We start from the raw sequence: 22272 nt of genomic DNA on the forward strand, positions 1-22272 counted from the left end.
TAGAAAGAAAGTGGGCGATTTGTCCTTAAATTAATCCGTGTTTTTCTCCAATTGACTCTATATTTAGATGATTTTATGGAGAGCACGTAGTTCCCTTTTTATGTAACAAAACGTGTTTGATGATCTTTTCTAGAAAGTTATATCAATAAAAGGAGTAGAGAGAGACACGTATTAAAAGTTTTAAACATTGATTCTTATTGCAATGAGTATCCAGAGAGAGAGAGAGAGCTTTTACATAATATATATGACCGGTCCAAGTCATGTTGAAGCTAGACACTCTCTGTTCTCACTAACGGATCGGAGAGCAAATGCTTAGACTTCATTTTCAAAATGGCACTAGCTGGGTTAAGTCCTTTAGGACAAGTGGCCGTACAGTTCTTGATTGCTCTGCATCTATATACTTTGGTTTCACTCTCAGTTATTGCCTGTAGCCTCTCTTCTCTGTATTCATCGCGGCTGCGTCAAACCAAAATAAAAATGAACAGTGAAAACCAAGTTTTTGAGAGACTGGCTTTTAATCTTCACCTTTTTTTTACCTATCGCTGATCCAACGGTACGCTTGTAGTAAAGCCGCAGGTCCTGGAAACTCCTCGGGGTTCCACCAATAAGAAGGACATGATGTGGTACAACACGCGCACAATATGCATTCGTATAGCCCGTCTAGTTTCTTCCTGTCTTTTGGTGATTGCCGGTGTTCGCGTCCGTCTTTTGGAGGCTTCCTCGTCTTTAACCATGGCTCCATTGATCTTTTATTCCAAATACAGCACATCACAATAGTTAGTTCCACATGAATATGATTCAAACACTTTGTGATTTCACAAAGTTAAGCTATGCTGCAAGTATTCACTTAAATCAAGTTTTATGTTTCTTTTCCTCAATTTTGCATGAAACCATCATATATACTTGTTCGACATCCATAATGTTGAAAGTGTGAGAAACTTTATATGGGATTAAAGAAGGTAGCTAGCTTCACTTACTTGTATTGTTGGTAAAAATTAGTGAGGTCGACGACTAGGTCTTTGATGACGTACATGTGAGGCAATGGAGTAATTATGGTGGGCTTTGACGTGTTTGGGTTTATGGGTTTAAGACATGCGACAGTGTTAGTACCGTCAATGTTCATTGAACAAGATCCACATATCCCTTCTCTACATGATCTTCTGTAACTCAAACTGGCATCATCCTCTGCTTTTATCTTCTGCAGCACGTCCAAAACCTAACGGAACACATGAACATGTTAGTCAACCAGATTAAGACCAATCCTATGGAATATAATCAACAATTTTTAGTTAGTTACCATGGGACCACAAGAGGAAAGATCAACGAAGAAAGATTGAAGAAATGGTTTAGAGTTAGGCTTGTCAGGATTCCATCTATAAATCTTGAACTCCTTCTTAACTTCTTTGTGTTGGCCTGTTGAAAATCAGCGGATATAATTTGAAAAAACTGCTTCTTTAAAGAAGTAGTTAATTCAAATTTTATTTTAGCTTTATTCATACCTTCTTTCTCTTTCGTTATGTCTTGGGATTTTAGAGTATCTTTGGATAAGTCTTGAGCCGCTTTATGTCCATTTAAGATTGGAAAATCTCCACCACCGCTTAGGCTACTGCTCAAACGCACTTTCTCCGCCGCTGGATTACAGATTCTCCGCCCCAACAACCGCAAGACAGACGACATTCTCTGTTCGCTTGATCAAAAGCTGGTGAAGTGTTTGGAATTCGTTTCCGTCAAAATCCTTGGTGAGAAAGTATCTGCAGGAGAGAGACATGTGCATGGAAATGACACGTGGACAGCCTAGAGCCTGTAGTCAATGGCACGTGTGCGACTACGTGTTACAATGCAAATCTAGAGTTCATTCATTAAGGCCCATATTAAGCCCATTTAATAAAACTCCCACTAGTTTTCTTAATTTAGGCTTTGAGGACCGGGTCCTGTATCGGGTCGGGTCCAAACGTGGTCCCTCTTTAACTCTTAAAACCTGTTTCTTGAGGAATTTGACAAATAGGTCGTTTTGTTGTGAATTTGTTTGAAAAACAGAAGCATTATCAAATGCATTGGATCGTGAGCTTCTTATAAACAAACCCAGACAAATCTTGCAACAGAAAAGTCAACGATCCAATAATCTGAAAGAGAGGTGACACGTGGCATGTCTCTTTGTCTGGAGCAGGACCACCTTTGACCAATAACACACATCCTTCTTCGTTGAAAAATACTCTTTTTGTTGAATGCTCTGCTTGTTTGAATTTCATCGTACAATGTCATGAAAACTTCCAATGTTTTATTGATATTGGTGTTATTCCACGCTTGTAATTATTTTAGTTACACTATTCATGTTATATAGCAGAATATTTTTTACTACTTTCGGAATCAAATCTAAAGAGATCGGTTTGCATTATTTTTGGGGAATTTCATCAAAATATCTCTTTAGTTTTTGTAAAAAAACATTAATTGGATTCAGTTTTTCTCTACTACCAATTTGGATTTTGGTCTGTTTTCTATGTATCATAAAATAACTTGTGCAAGACAATTTCAGAAAACGTAAGTTAAAAATAAATTAAATAATGAGTCAAGTCTCACCTGATTGATTTGAGCTATTTATCATAAACAGTAACATACTAATATTAATTTAATCATATGAAAAAATTAATTAAATTTTCCCGAAACTCTTTGCCATTTCTTTTTATCAATACTCAAAACACCTTTCTCAGCTAGCTAGCTAGTATACGCAACTCGCATAAACTAAATCATATCAAGAATAAAAAAGATTATTAAAATAGATATTGTATGATCTTAATGTACTTAATATTCTGTAAAATTAGATATTATGATATCAAGTGTGGGTTCTCAGCGAGTGATTGGATGTCAAAGAATAAAACCAGTGAGGAAACCAACAAAACCTAACGGACAAAACAAATATATTCTTATAAGTGGAAGGAACATTTTTTTTTTGATTTTTTTTTTTTTTAATTATTGCTTAACTTTGGGTAACAGCTTAGGCATTCTATTGTAAAGGGAAATAAAAACAGTTACTCAAATACGTAATTAGAAATTTATTAGATGAAATTACATAGCCACAATGATATTTTCAGTTATATTTTTTTTATTACAACGTCTCGATTTTTATTTTTTAAACATATTAACCATCTTAATAATCAATTCGCTTTTCAGATTGATTATCAATTTCTTGTACTGATTCAGTTTGACTTATTACATTGAGCACTTTATCCATAATAATTATATCATGAAAAAACTTATTATATTTCAATAATACAGTTATGATTAACCCTGTTAGAAACTTGAGATAAATAAAAATTTAGATATGTTTAGAGCACCCTCAACGCTTAACTCTATGAAAGTTCCTTAAAAACATACAAATAATAATATTTTAATCTTATTAGGGCCTTTGTATAATTTGACCAATAATAAAAGCACACGTGTATAATTTTTTTTGAGACTGTCCCTTAAATAAGAGATTTTAGGGCTTCTCTCTCTTCTTACATTTACCTTTTAATTATTTTTCATTTTTTTATCATTAAAAATTTTGTTAAGGAACCACCATTGGTGGTGCTCTTAGTACCGGCGGTCAATATCAACTGTCTTTATATTAATTAAAAAAAAATCAGGGGACCCAGAAAAAAGTAACATGTAACAGTGTCAAGGGTTATGTTAAGTGTATTTAAATTATGATATTAATGGAGGGAAGGTCTAATCAAATCTAAGAGGCTTTTATCATGTCACGATATCTTTTACGAAAACTGTCCTACATCCACCGATTTTTGTATGTACATGTATCTATTGCTTTCGTATATCGGTATCGTTTTCATTCTCGTCATAAGTAGTTATCATCATTCTAGCTTCCAAATGTTGTTGTTGTTTACTGTTATTTTTTTTATAAGATAGAGATACTCAATAATATGAATTTTTTTTAATACTTAGTATATAAGTAGGGTAATTAGTTTACGCAATCTAATAAACGAGATATAATTAGGTGAGTGATTTGATGGCTCTATCGCTAGAAATTTATGGTCGATTCAGATGTAACCTAACATTATATGTTAAAATTATATATACTGATATACATAAACTGTAGTGTTTGTGATGTTTCCTCTAATCTCACATTATCTTTATCATGAATAATTCAATATCAAAAACTCATTCTATAACGTAAATGTACATTCACGTGATCGTGTTCAAATAGCAGTAATAAACTTGAACTAATTTTTCCTCAATCTTTATGGCTAACAACGGACTGCTATAAATTGATTTTATAAAAAAAAAAAAAAAAGAAGAAAAGAAATTACATTGCATTAGACATCTTATTATATATGTACAGCTTCTTAGGTGGGATGTTAGAAACTTAGACTATATCATCTATATTGTTTTTTTTTCCTACCATCTATATTGTTTTATTATGTTCACAACAATCGACAAAATTCCAAAGGAAACGTTGATAGTTATATACTTATATGCGTATAAACTCTTATTTAGAAAAGCATTTATAAATAAAGTTTTTTATATATATATATCAAATATGCTAAAGGTACGTGAAGATGTTAGATCTCGGGATTTCACTTCAAGATATGGTCTTTAAAAAGACAAATATAGGTAAGTAGACAACAGCTATGAAATAGTACGACAATGACCTCAACAAGTACACAGTCACCTCTAATTTATCCATAAATGAAAATTCTTAAAATTAAATCCGTCATAAAACTTCGATTTGGAACCATGGACAGCAATACTCTATGAATTCAAGGTTTAATTATAAAGCATTGATCGAATGGATACAATATACAAAACTGGTTAATATATTCAGAAACTAAGAAGTACACACAAAAGGCTTCTTTGGAATTTCTTTGTTTTTAAGAGGAAAAGTTTGATGGATTTGCACCTCTGAGGCTCTGACTATTGTTCGTAGGTGCATGGTGGAATAATCCGTCCAGATTATTCATCAATCTTGTTTAAAATATGTCACAATACAATAATAATATACAGGACCTACCATACAAACAACAATTAAATTATGATTTAAATGACTTGATAATTATCAATTGATTTTGAAAATTATATGTAAACGACCTCTTTCTCGAAAAATAAAACCGCCTAATTTTCAATGGAATTTTTATCTGGCCAAAATAAGATAAAATAATATTAATTGAATATTTTAAAAATTATTAAAGTCATATCATCGTTAAAAAATCACAGGTCCCAAATATTTGTGTGGCATGTTGTCCTCCGGATGTCCAAGCTATTTTTTTTTTCTTTTCAAAATGTTTATTTTGCAAATAGGAAAAGTAATTATAAATGACAACAATATGCATCTGCTGTAATTATTTAGAGGTATGTAAAAATGTCACATTCTTATTCCAATTTATATTTTCCTGATCATCAGAATAAGAATAGACCTCGAAACTTTTTGCCCTTGTTGAAAAAAAAACTATACATTACAGCAAATGCATTATAGAAAATAGTTTATATATTATAGATAGAAGAAAACAACAACAATACGTTTTTTTTACATGGCAAAAAAAAACAAATCAGTAGAAAATAGGTATACGTTACACACATTATTCCATGTAATTGGGTCTCACCGATCACTGATTGACTCGGTCAAAGGCTATGGACAACTTCTGTTACATGTCTCTGTTAAACATACCAAAATGTTGCTATTTCACATGTAATTACGCATCTTCGTATATATAGTAACACATATAGGTGTCGACCGTTGAATATTAGCCTCTCATTAAAATTCTACTTTAGGAACACACAGCTACAAATACTCTTACATCTAACTATTCAAAATAAATAAATAAAATCCGAAAAAATGGTTTATATGATTTTAAAAAGTAAACTATAAGGTGTGAGGAGCAAATAAGGAGTGATGGTTACCCTTTAACTGCGTATAGAAGAAAGTTATAAAAAAAAAACATTTGTACGTTAGATTTGTAAAACCAGATTAAAATGAATAAATTACTCAGACCCTCCAATAGTCAAATATTTTTCCTAATAGTCAATATTTGATAATCCCGTCTACAATTTCTCTTATTCCATTCACATATGGAAACAACACTTCGAAGCACTCATTAAAAGATAGCAATGATAATGAAACTGATTATGTTTTAAATAGGATAAAAAATTTCGTTGCTTTTTAAATTTGTATATACTACAAAGTATTAATCTTTTGGAAAATTGGTTGTGTAGCCTAACGGCGAATCAATTATTTCTAAAGAACATTTTTTTATATTTATCTTTAAAAACATTAACACGATTGCCATTTGAACAACCCATCTATGAAAATAATTAGTTATTCACAACTAAGTTTAAATTAAATTTATAAAGAAAAACAGATTTGTAAAATCTTAATATAAATTACTATAAATGTTAAACTTTTTCCCCCAATTCTAAGCGCAATAATAAGAAAGTGTAAATTTAAAATGCAAAGATTTTTTTTTAACTATTGCAATTGTAATTATGTGCTGCCTATAATAAACTACATAGTTTTGTTGTTGTATATACATAAAATTTACCCTAATTAAAATGGGTTAATATGTGTATCTACTACGAACAGCTACTCTTCTGAACGATCAAAATCTTAATTCTATCACCCTCTCTCCCTCGCTCGAATTTTTTATACCAAAATGTAATCAACCCTAGTTTCACGTTTCAAAGTTTCAAGTTTCAAGTAAAGAAAAAGGGGGAACAAAAGGTAAATAGTGAAAAAGTTTTTTTTTTTTTTTTGTGCACAGGTGAAAAAGTTATTATATAAAAGATTAAAACATATTTTTCTTTATATAAAAAAGCTGTTCACTTTTTATTGGATTTCCTCTCCCACACAACCATCAATTCCTTTCACACTCTCTTCCTCTTTTGAGTTTCTCTACAACCAAAAAAAAAAAACTCATCATAACCTCCTCCATCTCCATTCTTCTCTCTCTCTCTGAACTTCTACCTCTTCCTCTCTGTGTCTCTGCCATGGAATCCGGCAATAGTAGTAGCATGCAATCCTCAAGCGGCGGTGGTGGTGGAGGAGATCAAGAAGAGTACGACTCACGCGCCGATCAATCAATTTCTGCTTTATTTAACCACAACAACAACAACAACAACCCAACCACCGTCTCCCCCAACATCGCTGTTCCAACACAGCTTGACGCTCTCATAGCTAACTACTTCAACACTTCTTGGTCAGCGGATAATCCTCTATGGTCTACAACGGCTACGCAGCCCACCGATGGCTCTAGACCAGTACCACCGCCGATTTCGTCAGAACAAGTCTTCTTCACAAACCCACTTCAACAAAATCTGAGAACAGTTCCTAACACAAACACAACTAGTCCCATTTGTTCCGTCCCAACCGACAAGAAAAACGGTCTTGCGACAACACGGAATCCAAAGAAGAGATCTCGAGTCTCGAGACGAGCGCCTACGACTGTTTTGACCACCGACACATCCAACTTCAGAGCCATGGTTCAAGAATTCACGGGTAATCCTTCAACTCCTTTCACCGGATTATCTTCATCTTTTCCAAGATCACGATTTGATCTCTTCGGTTCTTCTTCTTCTTCATCCTCACGACCCATGAAACCCTTTCCTCACAAACTCATCTCTCCATCGACGTTGAATCATCATTACCTTCCTCCTTCTTCAGAGTACCATCATCATCATCAGCATCAGAATCTTCTCCTTAATATGAACACGCCAAATATCTCAAACCCTTTTCTCAACAACTCTTTAACGGATCAACCGAAACCCTCGAGCTTGAGAACGAGTAATGGTTTTGGACACGTGGACGTTGGAACAAACTTTGAGGGGCTTCACAACATTATCGTCTCTTCTTCATCGTCGATGACACAGCCAACCCTAAATACTATCCATGGACCAGAAAAGAGTACTGAAGCCGAAAATGATAATAATATGCTAAGATCCATCAATGGTAATGATCAACCCATGGTCCAAAGATCCGATGGTTACACACAACCTGGTGCTTCTGGATCCGAGAATAATCTATCGGCCGTGAGAAGTGAAGGTATGGTGGAATTATCTTGGATCTCTTCTTCTGATTAGATGCATCTAACATTTTTACATTATGGTCGTATTTATTATATTACTTACCATAAAAAACGGATTAGAAATTCTAAGCGAAAATATATGATGAATGGAAACATTAATTAGTGTATGGAAAGATTTTGGAATCATTTGTGTTATAAAGGTTCTATGGTCTAATTAACGATGACTTTCTTCTACATATTCGAACAATGTTTTTTTTTTTTTTCCTTTTCTTTTAATGTTATATCGGTTTTATTCCTTGTTGGACTGGATGTGTATATATGTGATTTTGAACATCGGCTCACAGGGGCACATGAGATTTGGAACTTCGAGATATAATTTGAAATTTCACTAAGGTAAGAATACGATTTTCAAAAATCTCAAGAAGCATGTGCCTATAGAGCAGAAGTAGTGTCACAAGGGACCCAAAAAAGATAACATGCTTCTACTTTTGGCAAAGAAAAATGTTGAAAGTCTATTGTTACTAGGGTTACGTTACTTACGTATGAACCCTAAAAAAGAACCTTTGCACTATTGCTAAAACATGAACCTGTGCAAAGTGTAAATTATATATGTAATAAGTTTAATTTGCCTAGGATATATTGAAAACACGTAGAGAGGGAGTGATTGGTGGCGAGATCTAGGGAATCGTTAGCCGCCGCTTATCCTAAATTCATCTTATTTTATTTGAAACTCACATGACACTTCCCCATATATTCATCTTTTTTTCTTTCTTTTTTTTATCTTTAAAATTTTGTAATATAGGCTTATTTTTGTTTAATTATGTCATTATAATTTGATAGCGTCATTTCTCCAGAGACATCCGATTGAAAAAAACATGCGTCACTCAATACGTCACAACGTCATGTCTCGTAATTTCTTTAATCATAATCCATCAAACCGAAACTTCGATGGTTACATCTCTAGGACGATTTCACGTTAGTTAGCAAAATTGCTTCAATCACACAGAAACAAATCCAAATTTGATCATGATATCAGCTTCTCTCTATTTTGTTTGTTTTTTAAAAATGTTATTCAAATAATAATTGTGTTAATATGATCTCTATATTTCGTATTGCCGTAGACCATCATCATGTATGAAATCAATACCCATTTTCCCGCCATTTTGTTTTGCCAGTTCTTTTGATCAGTGAAAGGAATATGTCAGTTAGATTTGCCCTTTCTCCACTAAGACGTGAAACGTTAGCGTTTCGGGGAAAGTAGACAGCTATATTTCAAATCTTTGTGACAAAAAATATTTCATCTTTTCTTGTTTTTCTTTTTACAAAATCCTTTTGATTGATATAAGTATGTAGCTTCTATTCTTTTTGTAGCTTGAGGTAGTAAATTAATGATTTTGTTTTCGCTTCATTGTTTCATAATATCTCTGCCACTTTCCATTTATTTATTTACCCAAATGCTTTTAAAAAGAATAATAAAGTAAGCAACTCAGAAAAAGGAAAAACCCTTTTTGATGTATCTATCAATTTATGAATTATTAACACAAATTTGATGATTGATGAAAACATGAATTTTTGTGAAAATAAAACTATCATTCTTCATATCTCCTTGTGGAGATTGGAAATCCAAATGATTAGGCAAAGGATTTTTAGAAGATTTAGGGGGCAAACAATTATATTCCAGCTACAGAGATAGAGAGAGAGAGAGCAAAACAAAAGCTGTTTTGTTGTTTTGCAATGATGTTTCCACGTTGATATGCATATATACACATGTATGTCGTATGAGTTTGAATCATATCAAAAATCTGTCTTTATTCAAGAAATTTACTATGAACATTCCACTTTTACGTCATATAAATGAAAACGAATTCTCTATATATTTGTAGGGATTTACATATTCTTATTTTGAATCGGACTTCAGATTATTTTTCAAAGACTAGTATATCTATTATTTATACAAGATCGCACTAGTCGAGACAAAAGGAGTGGTAGTAGAGTATATAATGCGTTTGCCATAGGCAAGACAGGACAGGCCTTTTTAGCAGTAGCTATGCCCCCACTGTTTTTACTTTCCTAATTTTGTAAATTTGAAAAGGTAAAAACCTTTTTATTCATTACCATCGATCACACTATTATAGATATCCCCTACTAATAATCGACTTTACGTAAAATTTGGACCCTAACAACGTTTTAAATAAAGAGATTAGGTTTGTAAATTTCGAGTTTTGGGATTTAAGGGGGCCATTATTGTCGAATTCAAGTAATATTGGACAATCATGTCCATAAAAAGTAGGGGAAATGTCAACTCCGATGCTATATCGGATGATTAGACAACGACAAATATTTTAAAGCAGAGTTATTCATAATATTAGTCATTGGTTAAGAAAATAATAACAATAATTTTTTTTTGATTTTAATGCTTTCAATAAAATAAACATGTATAAATCTTTGTATATCGGCAACTTGGATTTTGCGAAGATGAAGTAATAGAAGAGTGAGAAATAATTTGTGAAGTAGGATTACGGGCACAAGTCACTTATATAGGCAACTTGGATTTGGTTCTTTCTACGGCTACTTTTCTTTAACGTCTATATTTTTTTACCGTTGTAAAATTTGAGTCTAAAATAAGTTATCGTTCGTCAATGAGTTGACATCTACGCTAATAAAACAATAGGCCAAATGGGCCTAGAGACCCAAACAGCTATTTTTCTAACGTCTATATTTGTTTTACCGTTGTAGAGTTCGAGTCTCACAGATAAATTACCGTTTGTGAATGAGTTGACACCAACGTTTGAAAAATTAACTACACAACAGCAAAAAGCGTTTATAATAGATAAAAAAAGGCTGTTTGTTGATTAGGAACATCACAGCCCAATATAGAAGAAATACAGAATAAGCCCATTGAATCAAATTAAGGCCTAAAATCAATATTCTTCTTGGTCAAAAGTCAAAACGTTATAATGAAAGATAAAATTTAAAATCGAATTAGCGTCAAAAGAAAGTTAATCTTTCTCTTACAATATTTAATCACGAACAGAAATGTAAAAAAATCGAGTGGGAAAATGAAAATTGAGATCGATAAAAAAAGAAATTGGAAAAATAAAAAAATGAAGTAAGAAAAAGGAGAAATTAATGGCAGACGGCGTTAGGACAAAGAAAAAGAGAACGCCTTTCTAGGGTTTGGTTTATGAACGCTCCGCCGTAAGAATTGTCCTCCGCCGCCGCGTTTTCCCGTCGATTCAGAACAGAAGGATTATTGCTTTTGCCAATCTGTATCAATATCCGTTTGATTATCCTTGTAATTTCGTGTAAAAACCATTCAAGGTTTCAGCTTCTTCCCTCGTTCTTTAGGGTTTAGATTTGATTTGGGGTTGGGATGAGTAGTCCGTTCAGTGAAGAGATACTGATTGATAACCTCGCTAAGCTCAACAGCACTCAACAATCCATCCAAAGTATCCTTTTTATTATTATTCGAATTCATTGCCTCAATTGAATACATCTCTGTGTTTTGGATTAGCTCATTCACATTGGTGTGTCTTCATTTGATTGAACCTCTTACTGTATGCTTAAATGTGTTTGCTTTTGTATATTGCAATCCTGATTGTTTGGTCCTTGACCATTTGTTTTGTTGGGATAAGCTTTGTCACAGTGGTGTATAGTCCATCGTAGTGAAGCTGAGCTGGTTGTTACGACATGGGAGAAACAGTTTCACAGTACACAGATAGGTCAGAAAGTGCCTCTCTTGTACCTTGCTAATGACATTCTTCAGAACAGCAAGCGTCAGGGTAATGAGTTTGTGCAAGAGTTCTGGAAAGTTCTCCCTGGTGCTCTCAAAGATATTGTTTCCTTGGGAGATGACTATGGAAAAGGCGTGGTTTCGCGATTGGTAATCATTACAGCAGAATTTGCCTTTTTTGGCGCAAGTACTTTTCGTGTTTGTGTTTATGGTTTTCATTCTTTTAATGAAATGGATCTTATGTTTCATTTTGGTATAGTCTTTGGATGCTTATGATGACTCACTTGATCTCATATTCAATAGCCGTTTTGTAATATTCTTGGATGTGTGATTCTCTTATTTGTTGAAAGTGTTTAGTTTTTGAGTCTTTTTAGTTGATTAAGAATAAATTGCTTCCGCTTGTTCATTGCTTTTCTGTTTTCTTGATTACTAGGTTAATATATGGGAAGAGAGAAGAGTCTTTGGATCCCGTTCAAAGAGTCTTAAAGATGTAATGCTCTCAGAAGAAGCTCCACCACCACTTGATGTCAGTAAAAAGCGATTTCGGGGATCTAAATCTGCAAAACGAGATTCAAAATCTACCAAAACGGTAACAATTTTTCCCTGTTTCTCTAATTAAACCGTAGTTATTTGTTCAGGGGTTTTGCCTGAGTCTGAATTTTTTGGTTCATTATCTCCTCACTTGTTTTTTTTAATACCAGAAATTATCAAGTGGAGGTGTGTCCGAGAAGATAGTATCTGCATTCAATTTGGTTCGTGCAGAGAACTCAAATGAAGAGACAGAGATGAACAAATGCAAGTCTGCCGTTAGACGTATCAGAAAGATGGAGAAAGATGTTGAAGATGCTTGCTCCACTGGTATAAATTTAGCTAATATCTTTCTCTCTTAGTTGGGGATTATCAAACACATTCTGGCTCTCAATCTTTGATTGTCTTCAGCAAAAGACCCGAGGAAAGAATCATTGGCAAAAGAATTGGAAGAGGAAGAAAACATTCTGAGACAATCTGTTGAGAAACTTAAATCTGTTGAAGAAAGTAGGACATCTCTCGTAAATCATCTTAGGGAAGCGCTACGGGAACAGGTAAAGGTCTTGCAATCTTGCAAGTTCAATAATTTGCTCAGACATTTCAATTACTTACTGAGTTTTGTGTATCAGGAATCTGAATTGGAGAATCTTCAATCTCAGATACAGGTAAAAATCTGAATTGGTTTAATAATCCCTTTACGCCTGGGAACTATTTTGCAATCTTGAGTACAAGAAAACTGTATTTCTGCATCAAAATTGATTGTGTGTCTGTCTTTGTTCTTATTCATCAGGTAGCACAAGAACAAACCGAAGAAGCCCAAAACATGCAGAAACGGCTCAATAACGAAACACCGGTTAACAATAACAACGGAACATCTGGTCAATCAGCGAAAATCACTCCTGCCTCAATCGCTGCAATGGCGGAAATGCTAACCTCATCAACAAACTCATCAATGATTATGCATTCTGTCCTCTCTTCATTTGCAGCCGAAGCTACACAAACTTCTGGTCTAACCAAATCAAACACCTCAGACACAAATGCATTTGTTGTTCCTCCAAATCCTCAGCAGTATCACATAATACCAAATCCAGCCGCATCACAACAGTTTCCTTATGGATTTGGTAACATTCCATTAATGCCACCTGGAGCACTGCCGCCACCGCCGCCTGGAACGTTGCCGCCGCATATGATGAATAATAACAACCAACCAAATGCAGCTCAGCAACAAGCGCAACAAGGTCAGAGTTTTCATCCACCGGGTATGATGTATTTTGGACCTCCACACCATTCTTAAGGTTAGTAAAAACAAACCAAAAAATCCAATTAGTTCTAGTATTAGATAGTTTCTGACCCACTTTATTTTATTTCATGTAACGCATATTGTAGAAAGTAGAAACGAGATCTTTTGTCTTACAAATCTTGTACCTTGAGCTGTTTAGTCAATTTTTCTTCTTTGTAACATAGTTAGACTTCTATTGTGTATCTGCGTTACATTTATATCTAGTATGCGTTTGTTTCAAATGGATCTTTTATATATTGTACAAAATATATATACATCAGTCATGCTTTTTTTCTCACATATTTCAAGTCAAGTTTACAAAAAATTTCAATCACAAAACATTTTGAATGTCTACTATACAACAACAAATGGAATGGAACTTTAGAAGCCAGAGGAGTTTTGAGTGACCACTCTGTTTCTACCACCAACTCGGAATCTAGACCTAATTGAGCCGTTGGAGTCGATAACTCGGTCCCAATCAATTGATCCTTCGCCATCTTCTTCATCATCCTCCGGCACTCTTTCTCTCATCAGCTGAAGAATCTTCTTTGCTTTCTCTCTAGCTCTCTCTGTTCCTCTCTCTTCCACTTCCTTCAACACTTCCACTGCTCTCGCCTCCTTCGCTAGTCCTTTGAATCGAAGACTCTCGTGGCTCAATGCGAACAACGCCGCTACGCAATTCTCACGAGCCGATGACGATGACCGGGCCTCTGTCGGCTCCTCCGTCCACTCCTCCCTTAACTTCCCTACAAGAATCGCAACCGCATTCGCATCAAGCATCGCCGATCTTCCTTCACTACAACACGCTAAATTACAGATCACCAACAATGCCCTGCTCGCCGATTCACCGGACCTAACCATCGAGAAAAGCGCTGGTACCGCTCCAAGCCTAACGAGCTTTGATCGATTCGTCTGATTCAACGTCAAATGGTAAAGCGCGAGAGCCGAATCATGCCGCGTCCGATCACTCTCAGCTGCACGTAACGCGTGAAGCAATGGCTGAAGCGCTCCTAAAACTCCAATAGGCATTTTATTATCATCTTCAAGAGAAAGACTAAAGATTGTTCCAGCTGCGTGTTCTTGAGCTTCTCTAGACCCCGACTTCAGAACATCGATCAAAATCGGAACAAATCCTAACCGAACAATCGTCAATTTGTTCTTCTTATCCAAAGACAGATTCACAAGCGACGCTAACGCGTTCGTCTGCACTAAACTGTATCTCGAAACAATCATATTCTTCAACAAAGAAAGAATCCGAGGAGAACAAAGCGAAACCCTAGCTTCATCATTAGTACGAGTCATCTTCCTCATCATAATCAAACCTTGCTCTTGATCAAAAATCTCACTGCTCTTAAGCTTGTTGTAAATCACTTCGTCCTCTTCTGTGGCGGTGGAAGTAGAATTAGAGAAGAAAGTGTGGTGCGTTAGGGTTTCGATTTCGGAGGAAGAAGATGATGGAGATGGAGAGAAGCAAGCGGGTCTAGTTGTTAAAGGAAGAGGAGTGAATGGACTGTGAGCAACGATTACAGATTCATCAGAAGAGGTCGTGGAGTTGTTGAAATCTCTCCTTCCCATGAGTTCAGAATCAGCGTGGTGAATTATCATCGGAGCTCGGTGAGCTACAGCTCTGAGAAGCTCTTGCTCGGAGACACGAATCTCGACGTCCGGTGGAGGCATCTGTTGCCGTAAAATTCTCTCGACGGTGGAGTAATCAGGTGGCTGAGGACGTGAGACGCCGACGGTGTCGCACCAAGTATCGATTGTTGATTTCATGTTTAGGTTAGGGATGATGTTGGAGAAATCGGGTAGAGATTCTTCGTCGTCGTTGAGTTTGGGGATAAAGTTGAGGTCGCGACAGACTTGAACACAGACACGTTCGAAGGTTTGACCGGAAGAGACAACAACAGGGTCAGACATTACTGATTTTGAAATCGGACAGAGAAATTCGACCGGAGGTTGTTGTTCTTGTTGCTGTTGTCGTGAAGATGAAGAGGTTGAAGAAGACGATCTGTGGCTGAAAGGATTCCATCTGAGCCGTCCGTTTTTACCCATCTGCGACAAATCAACGGTCAGGAATTGGTGGTGAGTTTGATTTCTGAAAAGGGTTTTGGGTTTTATGGAGAGGAATTAGGGATTTGAATTCATCTTTCGTGATTTTCTGAGAAGAAGAAGAAAGATGAGAAGAGAGGAGAGTCGTCTTCTTCCTCCTGAACTGAAGGACTTTGTGGCCTACTGACTTTTTTTTTTTGGCTTTTGTTTATTTTCGAAGTGACTATTAATTTTTTTTTTAAAAACTTGAACATATTAGTAGTAATCGAAAATGTTGACTGTGAAATTAATATAGGTGGACCCAGATGTGAATTGGCTTTCATAGTTCATGCATTCTGAAAAGTTTTATTGCTTTCTTTTTCAGGTCAATTTTGTTCATATACTTTTCTTAAAAACATATCTTTTAACTTACGTACTTATAAACTTGGAATGTAATTTATCATTTTGGAATGTAATCTAATTTGTTTTAAAAGGATGACAATACAGTGATACACTGAAATATGTGGCATCAATAAGTTTAATTTTTGCTGAATAATAAAATGATTAGATTTTTCACTAAACATGATGGACATCCATGCCATTCTTAGCTTTAGGGGAAAAAAACTTTTCTCAGTTTTAGCTGTAAGCTTTACATTGAACCTCTGACCACTTTTTATCTTGTCCTCTGATGATGCATTGTTGGGTTGCAAGTTGCATCACAGATGATATGACATTTCCCCTACAAATCTTTGTACCAAAAACCAAAGTATAAGGGTAGTCTAGTAGACAATCTGGCTTTACGGTTTTATCTTGTTTCGAATTAAGTTTTACCTGTTTTATACAAACCAAAATCGAATAAAAACTCATTTTTAGTTCGATTTGGTTTTGGTTCGGCCTTTTGGATCTTTTACTATAAATGTAACATGGTTAGGCACTGTTTTTTTTGTTTATAACCAAGTTTCTGCTTAGCCACTGTTTTGTTTTTGTTTTTGCACACCCTACCAAAGTAGTACCTTGATTAATCCTTTTACTAAAGATGTAACATGGTTAGGCAACACATTTACTTTGTTGGATACATTTAAAACAGTTTCTAACCAAGAACACAACTATTCAGGTTTTACTCCCTTTTTCATAAAACTCTTAGTCAACAGAAAATCTTTCATGAAAATCGGTATATGGTGCATGATCGCCATGACTGTAGATAACCTACCTGTAGAGTACCAAGCCGGTGGGTTTTTCTTCAGCACCACGGAAACAGTCTCTTTCGCAAAAGTCTCTGTGGGTATCGGCTTTATGTTTTGCGACAGAAACGCTCTCTCACGGATAGCGTCCTCGAACGGTTTGTATAGTTTCAATTCAGGTAAATTGTTGAAACTCGATATCCCTGAGTTAGCTATGTTTGATTGAATACCTCCTGGTACAATGTTGATTACATCAATCCCAAATGGCTTAAGCTCCAACCTAGACAAACACAAAACAAGATAGTGTTTACTGTTTAGATGATATTAATCAAGCTGATGAAAAGAGACTGCTGAAATCGAAAAACCTTAAAGTGTCGGTAAGAGCATGAAGAGCAGCTTTTGATGCAGTATAAACCCCAGCCCATGGTCCTGGTGCCATTATGCTAATACTTCCTATGTTCACAATCTTTCCCTTTTTCTTAGACGCCATGTGAGGTACAACAGCTTGAGTCATCCTCATGGAACCTGCAAAGTTTCTTTACAAAGTTCAGTTCTTGAAGAGACTTCTCACAACCCAAATCAACAGAGCAAAATAAAACATGAAAGAGTTGAGTCAAGAATTTTAACAAACACATGGTGTGCATATAAGAAGTAACTCGAAAATTTTCATTCACCGAGCACATTGGTGTTGAAGGTGTAATCCATGGCTGAAATTGGAATCTCCGCCAAAGGTCCGATACACTGAACTCCGGCGTTATTAACCAAAACATCAATCTGACCAAATTTGTCGATAACTTTCGACACAACTTTACTCACGCTCTGCTCAGACTGAACATCGAGCTCTTGCACAAAGAACTTGGAATCTTTCTCCAATTCAGTCATCGTCTTCTGCGATCGACTCGTCGCCACCACACGACAACCATTAGCCGAGAACTCACGCGCCAACGCGTGACCGATTCCTCCCTGAGAACATCCTGTGATGAGAACCACTGGCGTCTCGTCGCTGCTGCTTCCCATTTTATATAATTTTGAATGAAAAGATTTAAAAGAGAAATCCAGAATATAAGGGTCGAATTGCAAAAATTACGCCGAAGTTTCTCAACACAGTATTAAGATGATGAAGTTTTAAAATTTTAGAATTCTTCCCCAGAAGTTTGTCCACGTATGCAACAAAGTCCCTGAGATTTGTTTTTTTTTTTTATCTTTTTTTACTCAACAGTGATTCGCCGGAGAAGACCAAGTCATTGATTCAACGGTTGATAAAATAAACAGATTAATTTACATATATTTACATAAAACTTCCCAAAAAGCAAAAAAAAAAAACAGAAATTAAGAAACGAAATTAGCTATGAACAAAATGGAATCAAGCAGAGAAGAAGCCATGAGAGATGGCTAAAGCAAACTCAGATTTAGCTTCAAAATTCTTCTTCAAACTCTCAATCTTCATCTTGTCAAAAGCTATAGTCATCTTCGCCGGAATTATCTTCCACCAATCAAATTCCACCGGCGATGATCTCGAACCCACCGTCGTATGCTTCATCCTCCTCTCGTACTCCTCCGCCACCAAAATCGCTATGTCCGCCATTTAATCGGTTATCTCCGGTTTATCTACCTCTGATGTTCGGTTATCTTTGGTTCTATGTTAGATGTTATTCAACGCAACTGGTATATATAGTGTGGCTTTGACGTGTGGTATTGGTTTTTGGATAAGGTTGGGTCAATAGTTTTCTATAAATTAAATATCTTCTTTAATAATATAAAATTTGGTTAATGGTTTTTTAAAATCGTGCCTAATCTGTTGGTACAGGTGGTTTTCGTGAGAAGGTGGGCTGGGTCGGTTTGTTAAAAAATATGGATTTTGTGTGGAAAGTGGTCTCCAAGGTCCGTGTCATTGACGTATAAATCTGATCACTATTCATTATTTTAAAATTACTTACAGGTTTGTCAAATGAAATTTCCTAGTATTTAAACAGATTGGTATATTTACAATTATTAATCAATTAGACAAATCCATGGGTTCAGTATTTTCTAATTCTAAATATTATAATATTTCAGATATTATCAAACAATTTATATTTTCAAGATTTTTTAACTTCTAAATGTATTATAATATTTCAGATATTATCAAACATTTTTTTCTTCAGATTTGTCAAAAAATGTTGTGTAAGTTTGTGGTCCGAGCCTAAGTTGCTTCAAGCCCAAAAATGAAGGCCAAGGCCAATTACATACTATTGTATCCAGTTTCATGATATGGGCCTTGATATGAGGAAGAGAAAAAACGAAAATTCTATACCCATAGTTACTTTTCCATTTTTCTCATGATATGGGCCTGGTACGTCGCGTTCATGAACATAACGAGTTTATTGTAAATTTCATGATAATAATTAATCTTTACATTCATTCGACGATTGATCATTGATCATATACATATCATCATTATTTCAAATTTAAGCATTCTGGAAAAACTGTATTTGATCGATGGTTTTGATCACATCTTTTTATTTTGTTTATTTGAAATCTTATTTTCGAAAATATAACTTTGTTTTCTAATACTGAAATAACCAAGTAGTCTGTGATATTATTTTCTAAATCGGGGTTAAACATAGTAGTGCGACATTGACAATGTCTGACAGAAATAGAAATAATTCCAATGTAAATACAAAAAAACAAGAAAAGATAAAGATAAATCGAAAAGGAAACTAAACGTAGAGAAGAAAATGAAGTAATCTTAAATCGTGATAGTTTCCAATTCCTTTGGTGTACTTTCACTTCTTTCTCTTTTTGGTTCCTGCAAAACTTTTCTCTTTGTTGTCTTTGGTGTACACTTATCTCATACATGAAAATTTAATAGCTGACAGAAACAAGAAAACATTTCGAAATTAATATTCTAAAAAGTAGAAGTGTACTATAAATTTATTTATTCTCTTTTTCCAGCCCACCTTTTCTAGTCAATTTTCTCATATTTTCTGCTTTCTTTAGAAAAAGAGAAAACGATCTTTCAGAATTATCCGAACATATACTCTTGTGTAATGATCGTGTATTAGTAAATGTTTTAAGTACGATATGTCTAAAAACGATCCAAAATGCTTAGTCGATTTCTTCTTTTATTTGGACAGGTCAAAGGCTGAGGCGATTAAGGAGTCTTTTATTTGTTTTGTCGACTATTAGGAGTCGAATTTTCGATTGGAAAACAAGTATATATATAGTACTTGATATCATTTCGTTTTTAAAAAACAAATATTTATCTGAATTATTCACTGTTAAATCCAACTTATTAAAGCATGACACCTTTACACCTAAGTGGATATGTGGGATCTACTTCCTATCAAGTCCTTTCCGAGAGCCGTAGGGGCATGGATCCCTTGACTTATTTAATAATTAATCTGTTTTTGATATACTAATTACTATTCTAATTTGGTGGGATGATCTTTCTTTTCTTTATGGAGAATCTCTTCTCGAATAATTCTTAAAGCACTCGAATTCTTTAACAAAGAATCAGATCTGAAAATATGTTAATATGATTTGGTGGTATTTTTTGCCATACAAATATCACAATATATATTTTGACGTGATATATTAATAAGCTTTAAGAAACAAATATTTCTAAGAATATTAAAATGCCTGATTAAGTAACATAGTCGTATGACGCAAACAATGACCCAAAACGTCTCTCAATCACCAATCACATATGTCCATATATATATGATATATGTATGATGTATCATAGTCATAATATTATACTATCGTATAATCAGATATGGTCTACTGATGGGGGCCAAAGGTTGCTTTGCTTCTAAGTTCTAATAACGTCCCTAAACAATTTTTTAATGGAAATTTGCTTTGATTTTCATATTATAATATTTTGTTAATTATCCTATCAGTAAAGTTTGCATCTCCTTTAATCACATGCACGTGGCATTGCATGAGTCCAGTTCTATCAACATGTACTCACTTGATCGTTGATTTGTGTGATACAAACTCATATCTTCTGGCAGAAAAGGAAAAAAAAAATTACACATTCAAATGAAGGTATTTAATATCAGTGCTAAAAAGTTAAATGTATATCGACCAATTAATATAGGTAAGTGATAAGCCATTAATTTCTTATATTTTGAAAAAGTAGAAACTATTAGTTTCAAAACTCTACGCAAGAAAGACTAGCTTAGCGAATATATAGTCACAGTGGAACTTATGTGGTTTTGCAAGTTTTTTAAATCCATTAATCGTTACAGTGTAATAAGATTACATATTATATTTAACCACTTAAAAATATATATGTACGATTGGTTAATACTAATCTAAATTTGTTTTTAAATCAATATTCTCTGCTTATTTCGCATCATACGACCAATCCGTGTATAGTATTTCCATTCTGCTTGGTTACAAATAATACTACAAAATTGGTTTGCGTATAAATATTTATTTGTAAGAGGATAGAAATCATCGTTTATGCCAATGATATCAACAACAAAGGAGTGAAAATCCAAACACGAGGTAACCACTCGTGGTGGCAAACCACTTTATAAGATAGCACTCGAGAATAATTCTACAAATAGGCAAAAGCTAACTGTTTATTTTCAAAAAACTAAAATGCTAAATGTTTATGCGTGACGTCTCTTTTTCTGCCTGCTCGTTTTTACAAATCTATATGATGATCCAATTCGAATTAATATTGCAATATTTTAATATGTGGATAGAGTGTGAAATGGAATTTCACCAATGTCTATCATTCGTAATGGATCATACGGAAAAGCCATCACCATATGGAAAACTTTATACACACATCATTAACACGATCCAAGTTTCAAAAGAAAAGAAGGATTAATAATATTATTCACTTATTAAACTTATCCTGTTGTAGTTAGTTTCCTCCTAGTAGACAATCCAATATTAGATCATGCATCTCTATAAAAATATTTTTGTTTAAATACTTTTCATCTTTATTGTACCTAATTTGTGGAACTTATCTCCTCTCACTCTGTATATGCATGTCCACGAAACATCTCACGTCATCTGCTGATGACCGTAACTCTTGAGCTATATACATTCTTGTGATAATTTAATGCTGTATGAAAGAAATATACATGTTTATACAATTTAATAAGTGAAACAAAACTTATAAACAAATAAAAATTAAATATTATAGCTTCGTTCAAGCAAACACACACGCACACACATTTTATATACACGTCTGAATTGATTAGTTCTAAGCTAGGTAGATCCAATTTATGTGTAATGATGGGTTTAGGGTTTAAATCGATATGTAGGAATCAACGAAGACATGTACTACTTTTCATTATGTCGAATGTCAATAACCAGACAATTCTTATTTAATGGTAAATCATAATCAAATATGTATATGTCTCCTATGGAGCCTGAAGAGCCAAGCTGTTTTGATACATTAACTGGCTGCACACATATTAAATAGGTGATTCCTTCACCTAATAAACTCTACTAACATTAGCCTGTTTAGACTAATTCCAAAGACTAATCAGTTTGTTTAAAATTATGCTCGTA

The 22272-nt window shown here is 34.4% G+C and overlaps 6 protein-coding genes and 1 long non-coding RNA gene across 10 annotated transcripts; 3 read left to right on the forward strand and 4 right to left on the reverse strand.

Annotated features, from left to right (window-relative positions):
• Positions 1-176: 176 nt before the first annotated feature.
• On the reverse strand, positions 177-1812 carry SDH2-3 (succinate dehydrogenase 2-3). 2 transcript variants are annotated; one of them, NM_148160.3, is made up of 5 exons: positions 1500-1812; positions 1298-1413; positions 978-1216; positions 537-746; positions 177-456 (listed from the first exon to the last, which is right to left on the reverse strand). In NM_148160.3, the coding sequence occupies exons 1-5, from the start codon at positions 1675-1677 to the stop codon at positions 270-272; spliced, it is 930 nt and encodes a 309-aa protein (NP_680465.2). In that variant the 5' UTR covers positions 1678-1812; the 3' UTR covers positions 177-269. The 2 variants fall into 2 exon arrangements, with proteins under 2 accessions (NP_680465.2, NP_001331888.1); NM_001345673.1 differs by having other exon boundaries at positions 177-746.
• A 4987-nt stretch (positions 1813-6799) lies between these two features.
• Positions 6800-9022, forward strand: AT5G65170 (VQ motif-containing protein). Of its 2 annotated transcripts, NM_001345674.1 has the most exons (2): positions 6929-7480; positions 7646-8277. In NM_001345674.1, the coding sequence occupies exons 1-2, from the start codon at positions 6973-6975 to the stop codon at positions 8059-8061; spliced, it is 924 nt and encodes a 307-aa protein (NP_001332594.1). In that variant the 5' UTR covers positions 6929-6972; the 3' UTR covers positions 8062-8277. The 2 variants fall into 2 exon arrangements, with proteins under 2 accessions (NP_201321.1, NP_001332594.1); NM_125915.4 differs by having other exon boundaries at positions 6800-9022.
• Positions 9023-11081: 2059 nt separating this feature from the next.
• Positions 11082-13786, forward strand: AT5G65180 (ENTH/VHS family protein). 2 transcript variants are annotated; one of them, NM_125916.3, is made up of 7 exons: positions 11082-11455; positions 11642-11889; positions 12173-12328; positions 12441-12597; positions 12679-12821; positions 12897-12932; positions 13058-13786. In NM_125916.3, exons 1-7 carry the CDS (start codon positions 11380-11382, stop codon positions 13559-13561), a joined length of 1320 nt encoding a protein of 439 aa, NP_569007.1. In that variant the 5' UTR covers positions 11082-11379; the 3' UTR covers positions 13562-13786. The 2 variants fall into 2 exon arrangements, with proteins under 2 accessions (NP_569007.1, NP_974996.1); NM_203267.2 differs by having other exon boundaries at positions 11082-11889.
• Positions 13787-13819: 33 nt separating this feature from the next.
• On the reverse strand, positions 13820-15801 carry PUB38 (plant U-box 38). Its single transcript, NM_125917.3, has one exon. The coding sequence runs from the start codon at positions 15596-15598 to the stop codon at positions 13928-13930; it is 1671 nt and encodes a 556-aa protein (NP_201323.1). The 5' UTR covers positions 15599-15801; the 3' UTR covers positions 13820-13927.
• A 743-nt stretch (positions 15802-16544) lies between these two features.
• Positions 16545-17962, reverse strand: AT5G65205 (NAD(P)-binding Rossmann-fold superfamily protein). Its single transcript, NM_125918.4, has 3 exons — positions 17430-17962; positions 17121-17280; positions 16545-17035 (listed from the first exon to the last, which is right to left on the reverse strand). The coding sequence occupies exons 1-3, from the start codon at positions 17770-17772 to the stop codon at positions 16681-16683; spliced, it is 858 nt and encodes a 285-aa protein (NP_569008.1). The 5' UTR covers positions 17773-17962; the 3' UTR covers positions 16545-16680.
• Positions 17955-18472, reverse strand: AT5G65207 (uncharacterized protein). The gene has a single exon (NM_148161.4). It carries the CDS (start codon positions 18338-18340, stop codon positions 18119-18121), a length of 222 nt encoding a protein of 73 aa, NP_680466.1. The 5' UTR covers positions 18341-18472; the 3' UTR covers positions 17955-18118.
• An 875-nt stretch (positions 18473-19347) lies between these two features.
• On the forward strand, positions 19348-19580 carry AT5G09305. Its single transcript, NR_143200.1, has one exon. It is a non-coding gene; the product is annotated as an other RNA (long non-coding RNA).
• Positions 19581-22272: the final 2692 nt, after the last annotated feature.

This window comes from Arabidopsis thaliana, chromosome 5, assembly GCF_000001735.4.
Source record: "Arabidopsis thaliana chromosome 5, partial sequence".
Classification (NCBI taxonomy): Eukaryota; Viridiplantae; Streptophyta; class Magnoliopsida; order Brassicales; family Brassicaceae; genus Arabidopsis; species Arabidopsis thaliana.

Excerpts from the sequence above, each read along its gene's own strand:
- AT5G65180 (NM_125916.3), top strand. The coding sequence starts at position 11,380 with ATGAGTAGTCCGTTCAGTGAAGAGATACTGATTGATAACCTCGCTAAG. Across the intron at positions 11,890-12,172 it reads AAGGCGTGGTTTCGCGATTG|GTTAATATATGGGAAGAGAG; the intron begins GTAATCATTACA and ends CTTGATTACTAG. Across the intron at positions 12,822-12,896 it reads GGGAAGCGCTACGGGAACAG|GAATCTGAATTGGAGAATCT; the intron begins GTAAAGGTCTTG and ends TTTGTGTATCAG.
- AT5G65207 (NM_148161.4), bottom strand. The coding sequence starts at position 18,340 with ATGGCGGACATAGCGATTTTGGTGGCGGAGGAGTACGAGAGGAGGATG.
- PUB38 (NM_125917.3), bottom strand. The coding sequence starts at position 15,598 with ATGGGTAAAAACGGACGGCTCAGATGGAATCCTTTCAGCCACAGATCG.
- SDH2-3 (NM_148160.3), bottom strand. The coding sequence starts at position 1,677 with ATGTCGTCTGTCTTGCGGTTGTTGGGGCGGAGAATCTGTAATCCAGCG. Across the intron at positions 1,414-1,499 it reads CATAACGAAAGAGAAAGAAG|GCCAACACAAAGAAGTTAAG; the intron begins GTATGAATAAAG and ends GATTTTCAACAG. Across the intron at positions 457-536 it reads TACCGTTGGATCAGCGATAG|CCGCGATGAATACAGAGAAG; the intron begins GTAAAAAAAAGG and ends GGTTTGACGCAG.
- AT5G65205 (NM_125918.4), bottom strand. The coding sequence starts at position 17,772 with ATGGGAAGCAGCAGCGACGAGACGCCAGTGGTTCTCATCACAGGATGT. Across the intron at positions 17,281-17,429 it reads CTTCAACACCAATGTGCTCG|GTTCCATGAGGATGACTCAA; the intron begins GTGAATGAAAAT and ends GAAACTTTGCAG. Across the intron at positions 17,036-17,120 it reads GCTCTTACCGACACTTTAAG|GTTGGAGCTTAAGCCATTTG; the intron begins GTTTTTCGATTT and ends GTGTTTGTCTAG.
- AT5G65170 (NM_125915.4), top strand. The coding sequence starts at position 6,973 with ATGGAATCCGGCAATAGTAGTAGCATGCAATCCTCAAGCGGCGGTGGT.